The 14,182-nt window shown below is 52.3% G+C and overlaps 8 protein-coding genes across 8 annotated transcripts; 5 read left to right on the top strand and 3 right to left on the bottom strand.

Annotated features, from left to right (window-relative positions):
* Positions 1 to 207: 207 nt before the first annotated feature.
* Positions 208 to 778, top strand: BDV17DRAFT_287479 (uncharacterized protein; the record flags this gene model as incomplete). The annotated part of the gene is made up of 2 exons (XM_073761183.1): positions 208 to 555; positions 626 to 778. 2 exons carry the CDS (start codon positions 208 to 210, stop codon positions 776 to 778), a joined length of 501 nt encoding a protein of 166 aa, XP_073619960.1.
* Positions 736 to 2,790, bottom strand: BDV17DRAFT_147498 (origin recognition complex subunit 2). The gene is made up of 2 exons (XM_073754423.1): positions 2,576 to 2,790; positions 736 to 2,523 (listed from the first exon to the last, which is right to left on the bottom strand). The coding sequence occupies exons 1-2, from the start codon at positions 2,576 to 2,578 to the stop codon at positions 895 to 897; spliced, it is 1,632 nt and encodes a 543-aa protein (XP_073619959.1). The 5' UTR covers positions 2,579 to 2,790; the 3' UTR covers positions 736 to 894.
* Position 2,791: 1 nt separating this feature from the next.
* Positions 2,792 to 4,764, top strand: BDV17DRAFT_147563 (bifunctional ornithine acetyltransferase/N-acetylglutamate synthase). The gene is made up of 3 exons (XM_073754427.1): positions 2,792 to 2,975; positions 3,055 to 3,543; positions 3,604 to 4,764. Exons 2-3 carry the CDS (start codon positions 3,062 to 3,064, stop codon positions 4,514 to 4,516), a joined length of 1,395 nt encoding a protein of 464 aa, XP_073619958.1. The 5' UTR covers positions 2,792 to 2,975; positions 3,055 to 3,061; the 3' UTR covers positions 4,517 to 4,764.
* Positions 4,702 to 6,761, bottom strand: BDV17DRAFT_147504 (translocon subunit SEC61). The gene is made up of 5 exons (XM_073754425.1): positions 6,583 to 6,761; positions 6,392 to 6,492; positions 6,171 to 6,338; positions 5,025 to 6,100; positions 4,702 to 4,968 (listed from the first exon to the last, which is right to left on the bottom strand). Exons 1-5 carry the CDS (start codon positions 6,590 to 6,592, stop codon positions 4,887 to 4,889), a joined length of 1,437 nt encoding a protein of 478 aa, XP_073619957.1. The 5' UTR covers positions 6,593 to 6,761; the 3' UTR covers positions 4,702 to 4,886.
* Positions 6,762 to 6,915: 154 nt separating this feature from the next.
* On the bottom strand, positions 6,916 to 8,957 carry BDV17DRAFT_147489 (uncharacterized protein). The gene has a single exon (XM_073754421.1). It carries the CDS (start codon positions 8,623 to 8,625, stop codon positions 7,078 to 7,080), a length of 1,548 nt encoding a protein of 515 aa, XP_073619956.1. The 5' UTR covers positions 8,626 to 8,957; the 3' UTR covers positions 6,916 to 7,077.
* Positions 8,958 to 9,613: 656 nt separating this feature from the next.
* Positions 9,614 to 10,984, top strand: BDV17DRAFT_147491 (putative cyclin). The gene is made up of 2 exons (XM_073754422.1): positions 9,614 to 9,985; positions 10,046 to 10,984. The coding sequence occupies exons 1-2, from the start codon at positions 9,728 to 9,730 to the stop codon at positions 10,685 to 10,687; spliced, it is 900 nt and encodes a 299-aa protein (XP_073619955.1). The 5' UTR covers positions 9,614 to 9,727; the 3' UTR covers positions 10,688 to 10,984.
* Positions 10,985 to 11,015: 31 nt separating this feature from the next.
* Positions 11,016 to 12,463, top strand: BDV17DRAFT_147387 (ATG3/ATG10 family protein). Its single transcript, XM_073754416.1, has 2 exons — positions 11,016 to 11,775; positions 11,829 to 12,463. The coding sequence occupies exons 1-2, from the start codon at positions 11,255 to 11,257 to the stop codon at positions 12,391 to 12,393; spliced, it is 1,086 nt and encodes a 361-aa protein (XP_073619954.1). The 5' UTR covers positions 11,016 to 11,254; the 3' UTR covers positions 12,394 to 12,463.
* A 381-nt stretch (positions 12,464 to 12,844) lies between these two features.
* On the top strand, positions 12,845 to 13,954 carry BDV17DRAFT_147484 (uncharacterized protein). Its single transcript, XM_073754420.1, has one exon. The coding sequence runs from the start codon at positions 12,980 to 12,982 to the stop codon at positions 13,841 to 13,843; it is 864 nt and encodes a 287-aa protein (XP_073619953.1). The 5' UTR covers positions 12,845 to 12,979; the 3' UTR covers positions 13,844 to 13,954.
* The last annotated feature ends 228 nt before the right edge of the window (positions 13,955 to 14,182 follow it).

Raw genomic sequence — 14,182 nt, 5'->3', positions numbered from 1 at the left:
TGACATCACTGGGAACAAAGTAACGCCGGTTGCCGAGCATTATATTCTGCCAAGCTCACCGCCCAAGCATGACGTCAAGTGCTACATGGATCGGGATAGCTCCTGTTGGCATCTACAAGCTTCGAGCGTTTACTCCCCAGGTTGAACTCTCATTATAGCTAGATCGACTGTTATGTACTTCAATTGACCATAATCCTATCCTCCAGAATGGCATCCGGCCTCTTCACGCTATCCCGCACGTCCGCGGTTGTCGGACTCGGTCTCGGCATTGGCGCGTCGTTCTCCCTACACCCTTCCTCGCCCTTTCGCGCCCCTCCCATGAGATGCGACTATGCGCCTGCCTCTTCACAATCAAGCTGGACAACCACATCTGAGAGCCCATTATTGACAAAACAGAATGCGGGCACACGAACTGGCGGCAGCGGGATTATGACGGCCTCGAACATGCGACAGGTGAGCATGGGGAGTGTGCTCGGTCTTGTGGTTGGCGTCGGGCTGAGGGCGTTTTCGAGGGTGTTGGTGGTGCTTCTTGGTCTGGGGTTCGTGGCGGTTGAGGTGAATTGCTGCTTTGCTTGAGTGTTGAAATGCGGTTCTTAGTTAAGCTGACGCTGTTCGAATGCACTAGTGGGCCGCGTCCAAGGGCTACAACATCCTTCCCCTGCACCGATTGCAGAAATATGTGAAATCTGTCGACCTCGAGAAAACAGTATCGCGGAATGTGCCGTTCAAGATAACCTTTGGCGCGACAATGGCTCTCGCCGCTTTTGCGCAATTTTAGACCCGACGATTCATGCAGACAAGCTTCATGCAGTGTGATATATAGCCGAAAGAGGAACTGCGTTAGACAAACATGCTCAGATATACAGGGTATCATAGACGTCTGGGCGCATAATATCAGCTCAAAACAAGGTCTTCAAGGACTCCTTCCATCTCATCACGAGACAAAGGGACACTTAGTATTTCCATTCCACTCGTATCCATGCGCGAAGTGATCATTTGATGGTCATGGAACTCCTTCAATAGCGTACGGAACATCATCTCAGATGATGCGATGAACTCCTCGGAGGCCTTCTGGTACAGAGCCCGGAATTCGATACCCATTTCGTCCTTGGGGCCATCTACTGGGCCATCGGCACCGTCCATATCATCTTCCGCATTGTGATCTTCGTCAGCCATCGTGAGTAATTCTGTGAGTAGCAGCCGGTACAGATTTTGAGCGTTCTCGGGGAGACTTTTGAGCACGAACTCGACACCTTCTTTGCCTCCAACACGTCGTCCCTTTCGGCCAAGGAGGTTGTGGACTTCTTCGACAACATCAAACTCTGCATCAAACGGTATGAATGTTGTGCAATCGTGGAACGCGAAATTGAGCTGGTCTCGAAGACTTATATCCCACATCAACAAGAAGTTCGGTGTGTCTGCAGTGGCAAGAAGTTGTATCTGCGGCGTAGCTGCTAGCCGGGCAAGCAGAGCTTGGTTCGCGGCGCGGCGAAGAGACGGGGCATCGATGGAGTTGATGAGGACGGTAATGGGCTTCTGCTGGGGCCGTAATCTCAAGGTCGACTGCAGCAATTCAAGGACTTCTAGCGGCTGAGCTCCCATTTTCGAGGGGATGTCGGCCCCAAGTATAGCTGTGACTATCGTAGCAAATATTGAGCGGATGGATAAGTTGGGAGTGTGTCCATTGACAATGATGACAGACGGAGGGCTAGAGCTGTGCTTGCGATAGAGCCAATACGCAAAGCTGTGAGTGAGTCGGCGTTTTGAACCGTATCCATACAGACAGATGTTGAAGCCCTGGGAAAACTCAAAGTCCCATTGCGGGAACGACCTGCGGTGAAGATCGTTGAGAAAAGCCGTCTCCAGCTTGCAAGGGTCTTGGTATTGCGCGCGCTTTTCGAAGTACTCATCATGGGTCAGTAAGTTTACCTTATTTAGGTTGTTGTTTGACGTCCTAGGAGGTCCGGCACGGTTCTGGAAGAAGTATCGCTCATGCGCTGGCAGTTCTCCCTCGGGCGTGGGAGAGCGCTTATTCTTTGCGCCCTTGGGTCTTCCAGCACGACGCTTCGGTGCTGCTGCAGGCTTCTCTGTCGACTTAGTAGCATCCGCCTCGACTGTTTTGATCACATCATTGCTTTGTCCATTTGTCGCGGCTGGTGCATCTTCATCCGCCAAAATCTCCTCCGCTAGACGATCGCCTCCGTCCCAAATATCTTCGTCATCCTGCTCGAGCAGTAACTGGGCACTCTTCTTCTTGGCCGAACGGTCCGCACGCGCCTTGGTCGGCGTTGTGGCTCCATTTTCTTTCGCTGGCGTGGAGAATAGTGCCTTCGCTTTCGACCGGTTCGACGGAGTTCTGAGCCCGGATGCTTTTAAGGCTGCTGGTGTTTCCGCGGCCTGCTTCTGGGGTGTGCTCTTTAGTCGCTTCGACGAAGGTAGCTCAGGCGATCCAGTTTCATTGGCCTTCGAAGTCCGCTGCCTCTTCGGGGTCGAGACAGGGAGCTCGTCGTCAACATCTGGTTGCTTTCGTTTCATTTTAGCTGATGCCGCAAGAACTCGGGAGAGGACAAAATACCATTTAGGCGCGGCAGCTGCTCAAGTCGTCCAGCATGAGACAACCTGTAAGGCACTGATGCAGGGGAGAAACCTGGGAGCTCCTTTTTGGAATGTTGATCCGTTCGAGTCTCGATCTGCGCGTGGACCGCGATTCCCTTATGTACATAGGGCCGACAGTTTCTCCGGTCTCCGCGATATCGGAGTGGGATATAGACCACAGCTCGGTCGCCGATAAATCGACGATAAATCGCTCAGACCAGCATTATCATTGCGATTGCATATTGGGAGTGGCCTGAATCCTTCCGCAAGGCCATCTTCTAGTCTGGCTGTGGTCTTATCGTCCACATTGCCTCGAGAGCAGCCGGATTTGAGTCACTGTTGCAGCCCCAAATTTTGAGTCATTTCTGCTAAAGCACGAGGTATTTAATGCCCCCCAAGCTCGATGTGAGCTCTGCTATGTCTTTACTGGCTACATACTGACAGAATTTGGTTTTTAAGTAGCTCCATGGCCTCCCCCGCCCAATCTACAGCCGCAATGGCTACCTTCGCGCGCATGGTGAAGGGCCAGATGCGCTGCTACTCTGCGCCTGTGGACGTCGCCATCCCAGCCAGCAAGCGCAAGTACATTCCTATTTCCGGCACCTATCCGAAGGGGTTCGCTGTCTCCGGTACCCATGTTGGTGTAAAGGCGAGCAATACCAAATTCCCAGATCTTGCCCTCATCTCCTCTGAGACGCCGTGCTCCGCAGCTGCGGTGTTCACGACCAACAAATTCCAGGCCGCCCCGGTGCAGGTCAGCAAGAAAATCCTCAATTCGACTCAGGGCCAAGGTATCCGGTCTATTGTGATCAACTCCGGCTGCGCCAATGCCGTCACTGGTAAGGGTGGTCTTGAGGATGCAACGAACATGGCTACCAAGGTGGACGAGTGTACTGGTGTCGCTGAGGATGGTACCCTCGTCATGAGCACTGGCGTTATTGGACAGCGGTATGTATACCCCCAACAAGAAGGAGATTGCTATAAAAGCTAACTTGTCGCTTGTTACAGCCTCCCCATCTCCAAAATCCTCTCCAAGATCCCCGAAGCCCATGCAACCCTCTCGACCACCCACGACGCCTGGCTTACAACCGCCCGCGCAATCTGCACAACAGATACCTTCCCCAAGCTCCTCTCCCGCACATTCACCCTCCCCTCGTCCCCGGGCTGCACCTACAGCCTCGCCGGAATGACCAAAGGCGCCGGCATGATCCACCCAAACATGGCAACGCTCCTTGGCGTAATCGCCACAGACGCCCCCATCGTCCCCTCAGCCCTACAATCGCTCTTGAAAACATCTGTCTCGCGCTCCTTCAACGCCATCTCAGTCGACGGCGACACAAGCACCAACGACACCGTCGCGATCCTCGCGAACGGCGCCGCAGGCGGCGTGCCTATCAACAGCACCTCCTCAAACGACTACACCGTTATGCAGAACATCCTGACATCCTTTCTGCAATCGCTGTCGCAGCTCGTGGTCCGCGATGGCGAGGGCGCAACGAAATTCGTTACCGTCCGGATTCAGAATAGTCCCGACTATGACTCTGCGCAGCTCATTGCCTCGACGATTGCTCGGTCTCCGCTCGTCAAGACGGCGCTGTACGGACGCGACGCGAACTGGGGGCGGATTCTGTGTGCGATTGGATACACGCAGGGTGTTAAGGAGGGGGTTGTTGTTCCTGAGAAGACGAGCGTTAGCTTTAAGCCTGTTGATGGCAGTCCCGTGCTGAAGTTGCTTGTTAATGGGGAGCCTGAGCAGGTGGATGAGGAGCGGGCTAGTGTGATTCTTCAGGAAGAGGATCTAGAGATTGTTGTTGATCTTGGCGGTGGTGAGAAGGGGGAGCTGGGTGGTGAGGAAGGCGTGTATTGGTTCTGTGACTTTAGTCATGAGTATGTCACTATCAACGGTGACTACAGGACTTGAGGTTTAATGAAGTGTATTGAAGAGGTACAGCTTTGGATAAAGAGTTTATATATCTTGCGGTTATGGTGATAAAAGCCAGCGCACTTCTGAATGTTTTCTATGGATATGGTTACAGGCCAGGTCGGCGTTATATACAGTTGTGGCTTGCTTTTTCAAAGCAAAGGGAAATCAACCCCTTGAGATGCGAATAACCTTCCCATACATTTTCGCGAACGAGAAAAATACATCCAAAATATACAGCCGAGCCACAACGGTGCACCGCCTGGAAACGCACAATCGGATTAAGAATGAGGAAATATATGAACCTGCCACTTGTCCTGCTCATGCTTTTATCAAAAGAAGGAAAGGGAAACTCGACTAAAAGTCAAGTCTAGTTACCGGGGACAAGGCCCTTGAGGCCACCGCCAATATCGCCCTCGCGGGCAGCGATTTCGAAATAGCCATAGATGATACTGCCGAAGTTTGTCAGTGCACTGCAAGAAAGCGAGGATAATCATGGAAAACTTACGTGACGGCAAGAAGGATACCGGTCCCGCTGCCAAGAGCACCGAGGAGGTCGGAAGCGACGGAGAGAGCACCAATGCAGGCACCACCGAAAGCGGCAGCAGTAGGGATGATACGCTTGAGCTCACGGTACATGCTCTGCTCACGGTGGCCGGCCATGACGAGACCCTGGTCCTTGAGCTGCTTGGCGACATCACGAGGAGCAGAGCCAGAGACCTCAATCCAGGTCTTGGAGAAGAGAGCGCAAGCAACGAGCATGAAGGTGATGTACACAGCGGTGTGGATGGGGTCAATGAGCGCCTCCTTGAAATTCAGAGGAGGAGACATGTAGTAAGCGACACCGGACGAAGCGTGAAGCTGGGCAGAGCCCTCCCGGGGCTCCCAGACACCGAGAAGCTTAACAAGAATGTTGTCAGAGAAGCGAGAGTACAGCATCTGGCTGATGAGGAAGATGTTGGAGCACAAAGCAGACTGGAGCATAATGGGCATGTTGGAGGTGTAGAACAAGCGGACGGGGTAGGAGCCACGCATTCCACGCTGGCGGGAAGACTTGACCGGAATCTCGACACGGAAACCTTGGAGGTAGATAACAGCGGCGAAAACAACGAGGGTAGCCAGAAGGTTCATAACGTTGGGCAGGTTCTGGCGGTAGAAGGCCTCGCGTAGAGCACGCTGCTTGTCGGACCAGGTGAAGAGGAGGTGGAAGAGGGCAATGATGGCACCCTCGAATTCAGGGCCACGTCCAGTATTGATGGTAGTGGGTGAGAACGCCTTCCACACGATGGACTCGCAGATGTTGGTCGCAATGAAGAGAGAGATACCGCTACCAAGACCGTAGCCCTTCTGAAGCAGCTCGTCCAAAAGGATAACGACGAGACCAGCGACAACCAGCTGAACGATCAGGAGAACACAGATACCGGCACCAAGGTCGCTGGGTTGGCCATAGAGTCCGGTCAGAACGTACACACAGGCCTGGCCGAAGGAAAGGATAATAGCGAAGAGCTTCTGAGCAGTCTGGTAAAGCTCACGGTCGGTCTTAAGGTCGAGGTTGACGTCAATGAGGTGGGTACCAGCAAGGAGCTAGAGAAGGAGTTGAGTCAGTACAGATAATTTTTTTGGCAAGTTCGGATGTTCGGCTTAAGGTATTTACCTGGAAAACCATGCCGGAGGAGATGATGGGAGTGATACCCAGTTCCATCAGGGTTCCTCGGTTACTGGCAAGCATCATACGGAGCCAGTAGAGAGGATCCGACGTGTCAGAGGACACAATACCGTACAAAGGCATTTGACTCATAACCAAGAAGATCAGAAGTGTCAACTAGAGGGACAATTAGCTTATTGAGCTTGTATCGCGACTACTCGAGAACCCACCCCAGTCCACATCAACTTTTGGTTGAAGGGCACCTTAGTTTCAGGAGCTGCCACCTCCGGCAGGAGGGGCGTAAACGGCTTGATGAGATCAAGGAATCGGACTTTTCGCAGCAGTCAGTATACATTGACCAATTGAGGCGATTGGGGGAACAGCGTCGCAGAATTGCTTGCGATCGCGTGGAAGCACTCACGTCCGCTCATTGTGACCACCTCCCAGCTGGGTTGAAAATTCGGGGATCAAATGAAGAGAAGAAGGAAAGAAGCTGGTAAAAGAGCCAGCTGAAGGAACGAAAAGGATTATTTGAAGGGGAGAGGGGAAGAAGAATGAAAAAGAAGAAGCGACGTGGAAGTGAAGGGAGGAGGAGAGGAGTTGGAGGTTGTGAATCGGCGTAGTCGCCTCGCTGGCCACTTTCGAGTTTCCCCAGCCACGCTAAACCGCTTTGAGGACACTTGGTCGCTCCCCCCGAACTAGAGCTTGACCCTGGCGCAAGCTACCATATAACTACATCTATTGTCTGACCAGTTGAATCTCTCGTATATTGACTCGTTATGTTGATATAGATACAGTATCATCTCATGCAATCTCTAGTATGGTATCTAAAACAGGCATAAGGTATCATTGTACAGTAACCGCGCATGTCCAAACCGCGTCTATGAATTTACTTCCAAGATCATTCACCAATGAATCAAGGACCAACTAGACTCAGGCAGTCATCTATGACCATCTCAAGCTCACCCAGTCGTACCTTGAGGCCCTTGTTTTCCTCCTTCAGGACACCCATGACACTCCAGGCTTCGGAAGAAGGAACACCATAGCAGATCCTACATTTTGAAGAGTTGCCCGTCCAAGCGCTAGTGATCCCACTGGACGCTAGTCCTTTCATGACCTTGTCGTAGGCAGACTGGCGGACTGGGGGCGCGGGAAGAGGTTTCGACTCTTTGGGTATAGGCTGGAGGGTGGCAGATGGCGTAGTCGGAATCGTGATTTGCGAATTGTTTGACGATGTTGTAACGCACGAAGGAGGCGACTCTACTCCTTCTCTGCGCGAGAAGAAGCTTTCAGCTTGACTCTCGTCGCCAGATTCAAAGCCTGAATCACTGGGGAGAGTTCCGTTGCTCTGGCGTTTCAGGTTCCACTTAGGGGCCTGGACTTCGAGCGATATATCGGAGACGCTTTCATCATCGGCGCTAGACTTGACAAGCATGACGCTCCGTCGACGAGCTTCTTCCTCTTTACGGCGCAGCTGCCGCTCCTGTTCAAGCTCTTCCGCCATAGCCTTCATAGCCTTGTCCTGGCGAAGAACCTTCTCGGCCATCCCGTCCAGCTGTAGCTTGAGATGTCCAATACGTGTCTTTGTTTCCTCGAGCTCCTCCTGCTTTTCGGTCTTCTCATTGATGACTTCGTGCAGCGCAAAGGTTCGTTGTTTGTAGGCTGCTTGCAACCGTTGGATAACGTTCTCCGCGTTGCTTCGCAGAGACTCGAAAGCGTCTTCATCACTTAAATTGTTTGAAGCAGTGGGAAACAAAGCTGCGTCGATATCGAGGTTCAAGAGGTCATCCTCCGCAGGCTCTGGAAGATCCAATCTGGTTTCGCCTTGACGCTTTCGTCCGAAGAAAGAGAGGGGATTCGTCGAGGTTACTTGTTTTAGGGGTGATGGTGCAGTCATGCGCTTCTGGGATCGGCTTGTGAAAGACGGCGTAGTATATGACGGCCTATAAGACTCTTCGCCGATTGAGCCGTCCATACTGGTGGGTCGCATCTCGTCGGATTTCCGGTCCTCTTGCCGGTGTAGAATTCCCAGATTGACCTGTTCGGATTTTCCCTGAAATAAATCCGTCAAGAGCTTTGCGCCCACCTCCAGTTTCTTCCTGGCGAAGTTCTCGCTTGAGGGGACAGGGCGCGTTCGTGTATAATCGAGGTCTTCGAAACTTTGAGCTTGGTTTCCAAACAACTGCCCGGATGTCGGCCGGGGCTTGCGCGATCGAATGATCTCAGTATTTGCCCGACGGTGGAAAGACGAGTACGGAATTTGTTGGCTTTCGGAACGTGGTGACAGCATATGCGAGCTCGGTGTTAGGGGAGCCGCAGGGGTCTCGATGTGGGACAAACGTTGATAATCGTAAGGCTGATAACTGTCCGCTTCTGTTGACGGAGAGACGACTGATGACGAGTTGATGGAGCTAGGAATCGTTGGCGTGGCAGTTGCTGAAGGGCGCTGGAGTTCGGCGAGCATGGTCAAACTTGACCTTGACTGGTCGGTAGGCAAAACAGATGGGTCTGGAATGGGGAAGGAATGCTATCAGTCGCACCACCTGGGCAAGAACCGGAATGCCACGTCGATGCTGTGTCCAGTTCAATACACAGTCATGCACGTCAAGCACTAAGGTAGGCGAGAGTCGAAAAGGAGAGCGACGAGACTTGGGATGGGTTGTCTTGCAGCGCTGCAAGGTGATTGAGGTTGCAGTCGATATAACAGCGCCGTTTGAAACACGGCTGATTAGGAGGGAGATTTCAGTTGACAGTCCCCAGCAATCCAGGCCCCAAGGGGAAAAGGAGTCGATGTCCACGTCGGGGTCTGAAAGCGCGCCAAGCGATAAGCTAGTGATGGTTGTTGATCCGCACGTGCTTCCGTTGAAAATGCACGATCTCGCCGTTGTCAACGTTGGAGATTCTGGACGATTTGATGTCGGACAACACGCGACGAACTGAGGTTAGTTCTGATGCTAGTTCGAAGTAGTTGATACAGCTTTCAGGTTTTAGACAGTCGAATTTGGCGAGGCTGGGATATATCTTTGAAAATGCGGTGGCTGAACCTGCTCCACTGACTGTCAATGCTGGGGCAACACGCTAGAGACGGGAGACGCTCATCCTCCGTCCAGGCGTCTCTGATTGGAAAATGGGAAATAAAACGGCAGAGCACTCGATTTCATTCTTGTTTCAACTCCAGGCGGGCTCGTCATCGTTGCGATCTATACGTGAAACAGCTCTACTATGGAGTACTTCCAGTGAGATGACGTTCCTTGGTGCGGGCGCCCCTGGGTCCAGCCCTCCGGACTTTGTAGATATTGCCGGGCCTGCCTGTCGGGATGCAGAATTGCAAATGTAGGCGACCGTTAGGGACAGTTGGAGAAATTTTGTGACTGATTAAGTCATTGTAGCCTCCTGAGCACAATACAGCACAGATGACGGTAGACTATACCTGTGTACTCAGCTATATTATATGTATCTGAGACTGGATTCGTACGTTGGGAGCTTCGAAGGCGGTGTGCAACAAACGCCTAGCGGTGTTCGCGATAAGTTGACAAGGACAATCACACCTTCAAATCTGGTGAAAAATGCCCAGAGACATAGCTGGTTTGAAGTTCTTATCCAATGCGCTTGCAACGCCTGAACAACTGGCCAGCTCTTCGTCGGCCATCGATGGAGTTCCGATCGAGCTAGAAACTTCCGTTCGCTTTGCCGGAACCCAGCTCACTCAGGCTGCCGGGGTCTTGCTGCGATTGTCCCAGGATATTATAGCTCAAGCAATTGTGACTTTCACTCGCTTTTGGCTGGGTCCAGAAGGTGGGAGTCTTCGGGTATACTCCGCAAAGGTCTACAACTCTTATATCGCGTACTACCCAAGAGAGAATGCTAATGCGACGCGCAAGTAGGATGTCTCCGCCGCTGCTCTCTACATGACCGCGAAGCTTTCGTTCCAACCAACCTCTCCACGATCCGTGCTGAATGTCTACGCATTCCTACTCTCTAAGGAGGCTTCACCTCTTTGGTTCGTCAATCCGAAAGGGTTGCCCGATAAAGCTATTCCCGAGCACTATCACCTTACAGAAGGTGGTTACCAGACTCAACGTCAAGTGCTTCTGCGCATTGAGTCGGTCATTCTACGCACGTTAGGTTTCAATACCCACGTCGCCCTACCTCACACCATCACCCTTACCTATCTTCAAACATTGGGAGTCTCATCGCCGGCGGTTGCGCGGAGAGCTTTCGAACATCTTAACTCAAGCCTTCTCTCGCCTCAGCTCCTGTATGTCACACACCAACCCAACTCACTAGCGGTTGCTTCGATCTATTTAGCGGCACGAGAAAAAGGGATAAAACTCGTTGACTGGGAGTGGTGGGAGGTCTTTGATGTGGACCGTGAGGATCTTGGGTTTTTGGTAGTCGCAATGCAAAGTATGGAAGGATTCGCGCGCGCGGAAATGGAAAAGTGGAAGGGTCGCATTCTTCCGTTGGATGTTGAGGAGTTGGAGGCGGAAATCGAACGGAAACAGATGTTGGAAGCTGGCGAGTGAACATGCGGACAGCATCGGATACCTCATCTAACGCATGACTTGCAATAGCCTGTGCTCTGCTCCCCGATTCGCGTCTGGAAGCATCAGCATCATCTCCCTGCCTCCAGTAAAGGCGGGCCATGAGCCTGGCTGAGAGGGAACATCCGCAGAACAACCCCGAGCCTTGGTCACTAGTCCATACTCATAGGGTGCAATGTTAGGGCACAAGGGTGATCGATACTGATAGTACGCATTTCGGCAACGTCAGACCACATATATAGACAAACATGAGAAGCCACAGCAAAGCAGCATGTCAAGTCAAAAGAAACTATGTCATATTCACTTCTAACTCTACCATAGTGTAGTCCATGTGCTGGTCGATATGACGAGCCTCATTCACATGATCTAAGACTGGTGACGGGATGTTACCCCGCGTGCCAGGCAGCGAATCCCGCGACCGCCACATTTACTGATAAGCGGTCCCCTCTATACCTGACACACTTCTTCCTTACAACACCCAACACCATCCATTTAAACCTATAAGCATCTGCCTCTCGCCATAAAGGCTTGGAAGGCATATAAAGCACGATGAACATCCTACACTCAACTCTATCTACCTGGCGGGACCGTCTCGCCCCCGTCTCACGAACCTCCACCTTTCGCACCACCGGCCAGATCACGCCTGAAGAATTCATTCTTGCAGGCGACTACCTTGTTTATAAGTTCCCGTCATGGTCGTGGGCCGACGCCTCAACACCCTCAAAGCGAGTCTCGTACCTCCCCGCCGGAAAGCAGTTCCTAGTGACGCGCGGGGTTCCCTGTCACCGACGGCTAAACGACGACTTCGCGGGCGATGCGAATCTCGACGATGAGGTTGTCCGGGACTATCTATCCGGTGGTGGAGGTGATGCAGATAGCGATGATAATGATGGCTGGCTGCGAACCGGTGGTGGTGGGGAGCGCCATGAGAGCACGATCCGGGACGTGAGAACGGTGGACGAGTCAGGGAAGGAAGAAGCGGAGGAGGAAGAGGAGATTCCCGATATGGAGGACGACGATGATGAGGAGGCTATCATCCGTGAGCCCGTAGGGACGTCAAGTACCACTCAGTGTGTCTCGTTCACGTTCTGTTCGGATTGCTAGGTTACTGACAAGATAAAAGGCCCACCCGAACATACAACCTCTACATCACGTACTCCAACTTCTACCGGACCCCTCGCCTGTACCTATCCGGCTACCTCTCCCCATCCGAGCCACTTCCACCGCACCTCATGATGGAGGACATCGTCGGCGACTACAAAGACAAAACAGTGACACTGGAGGACTTCCCCTGGTTCGAAGGAAGCTTGAAGATGGCGAGCGTGCATCCCTGCCGACACGCGTCCGTGATGAAGACGCTTCTCGACCGCGCTGACGCAGCGCTGAAACTGCGCCGTGACAAGCTGAAGCAAGCTGCTGAGTCTTCTTCACCACAGGAACAAGCCAAGCTCGCCCAGCCAGAAAGTGGGCTAGAAGGTCTTGTGGACGACATCAAGGGCCTCTCTCTGAGCGATGCCCAGAAGCAGGGTGACAAGGCCGCGCAGGCCGGTGGAGATGAATGGGAGGTTCTGCAGCACGATGAGGATGATCAAGTTGCGATCCGCGTGGACCAGTACCTTGTCGTGTTCTTGAAGTTCATTGCAAGTGTGACGCCGGGTATTGAGCACGATTTCACCATGGGAGTATAGCCTTTTCTTTTCTCTCATAGACTGAGATCTACCACGGTTGCAAGGGGCAACTCAGTTTCTGCGACTTTTTTTCTTCTTTGACGGCGTTATGGTTCTCAGGATGATATGATTGAAACGATCGACGAAGACAAATACAATACTACGTTAATGAGATCAAGTGTTCTTTTATGATGGCACTGTGACCATGGCTCGAGATAGGATCTCCGATGTGATCTGTCATTCTTGTTCTAGAATTCTTCAGTCCTGACTCAAACATCGTTTTTACCAGAGAGACGCCAAGTTCATGGCACGACTTCTGGGCAGTATGGGATGACATTTTAGTGGCCTGATCAACAGTCGCATGCCTCCTGACGAGTCCACCTTCACGGAACAATTATTGGCATGTTGCAGGACGAGACCCCTATTCGGCCCGGTGTCGTGGCGATTGCACCCGGCAAGCCGATGTCATCCCATACATTGGCGTCGCAAATATTAGGCGTCGATCAGAACCAAATTTTCGCAACGCATCAAATTTTTTTTTTTTCTATCTACATTTTCACTTACCTTTACTATAGAGATATCGGTGTCGTTTTAGGATTATACATCCATGCCAGGAAAACTGGAACAACCTCAATCTCCATCCTCTCCCTTCCTCCTCCTGCCCCCGGAGCTCCGCCTCCAAATCTACTCCTACATTCTCGACATTCCAAGCCCCTACACAGACTTGACGCACTCTCGCAAACCGCTTATCGTCATAGATGATACGGGCAACAAATTCACCTCCCGCGCAATCTACCGCGCCCTACACATCTCCCCAAACTGGGTCGGGATCAACGACAGTGACAGCGACAGCGAAACTTCCTCCAAAGCCGGCAGCAATACAAACGCAATTACTGATCGAAAAACCCTCTCCCTCCTCTCCGTCAACCGGCAGATCCACGCTGAGGTCGAGCACTTCCTGTACACCAGTCACACGCTTTTCTTCCTAAACGGGTTCGACATCGATTACTTAGGGCCCTTCCTTGATACGCTTAGTCCGACGGCACGAGCCTGTATCCGGTCGATTGGATTCGAGGTATACCTATTCGTGCACAACGACTCTGGTCCTGGCGGCAGTATTCCTCCCAAACGAAGTTTCCGACAGTACGAGCGCGCTGCGAAGGTTGTTCGGGAGAAACTGCCGAGCCTGGAAAGAGTAGTCTTTTATTTGGATCCGTGGTATGCGGTTTGTTGCGATGATGCGGTTTTGGGAGCTTGGTGCGATGAGGGGACTGTACTTGCCAGGGGCGTCGGCCTTCTATTTAGGGCTTTTGGGGAGGCGGACGGGGGGTTGAAGGGTGGGTTGAGGGAGGGGGAGAGGCTTGATTTAGACTTTTTGCCGACGTCGATGAAGTTACCTTTGATTCCTGCGATGGGCAGTGGAAAGGTGACAGGTGCGCAGTCGAGGAGCAGCTTGGTTAGTGTGAGATAATGATGGAGATGGACAAAGTGAGTTCTAGTTGGCTTTATACTCTATGGATTCTGTTGCTAACTACTTCAGGACTATTCCACCACCATACACTTTACCACCATACACTCTCTTTCAGTCAGTCAAGGATTTTCCTTCCTATCAAAGTATCACAGAGCGAAAGAAATAGCGATTCGAAGCGGCCGATCGTCCCAGTGGCTGAGCTGGGGACGCACAAGCTGCAGGATGACGTCCGGAGATTGGCCTTCAGAAGCCACGAATATGTACGGGGCCGTCAACGGAAGACGTGAGACTTCTCCAGACCCCACAGCTCCATATGTAGGTCAATCTTATGGATCCTCT

This window comes from Aspergillus undulatus, assembly GCF_047715775.1.
Source record: "Aspergillus undulatus strain CBS 261.88 unplaced genomic scaffold BDV17scaffold_4, whole genome shotgun sequence".
Taxonomy (NCBI): Eukaryota; Fungi; Ascomycota; class Eurotiomycetes; order Eurotiales; family Aspergillaceae; genus Aspergillus; species Aspergillus undulatus.
This window is presented reverse-complemented; position numbering and strand designations above follow the sequence as displayed.

Bases quoted from the DNA above. Each gene is read 5' to 3' on its own strand.
- BDV17DRAFT_147489 (XM_073754421.1), bottom strand. From the start codon at position 8,625: ATGCTCGCCGAACTCCAGCGCCCTTCAGCAACTGCCACGCCAACGATT.
- BDV17DRAFT_147387 (XM_073754416.1), top strand. From the start codon at position 11,255: ATGAACATCCTACACTCAACTCTATCTACCTGGCGGGACCGTCTCGCC. The intron at 11,776-11,828 runs GTGTGTCTCGTT...ACAAGATAAAAG, and splicing joins GGGACGTCAAGTACCACTCA to GCCCACCCGAACATACAACC.
- BDV17DRAFT_147504 (XM_073754425.1), bottom strand. The intron at 6,101-6,170 runs GTAAATACCTTA...CTCCTTCTCTAG, and splicing joins CCTCCGGCATGGTTTTCCAG to CTCCTTGCTGGTACCCACCT. The intron at 4,969-5,024 runs GTAAGTTTTCCA...AAACTTCGGCAG, and splicing joins GGTATCCTTCTTGCCGTCAC to TATCATCTATGGCTATTTCG.
- BDV17DRAFT_147491 (XM_073754422.1), top strand. From the start codon at position 9,728: ATGCCCAGAGACATAGCTGGTTTGAAGTTCTTATCCAATGCGCTTGCA. The intron at 9,986-10,045 runs GTCTACAACTCT...ACGCGCAAGTAG, and splicing joins TTCGGGTATACTCCGCAAAG to GATGTCTCCGCCGCTGCTCT.
- BDV17DRAFT_147563 (XM_073754427.1), top strand. From the start codon at position 3,062: ATGGCCTCCCCCGCCCAATCTACAGCCGCAATGGCTACCTTCGCGCGC. The intron at 3,544-3,603 runs GTATGTATACCC...CGCTTGTTACAG, and splicing joins ACTGGCGTTATTGGACAGCG to CCTCCCCATCTCCAAAATCC.
- BDV17DRAFT_147484 (XM_073754420.1), top strand. From the start codon at position 12,980: ATGCCAGGAAAACTGGAACAACCTCAATCTCCATCCTCTCCCTTCCTC.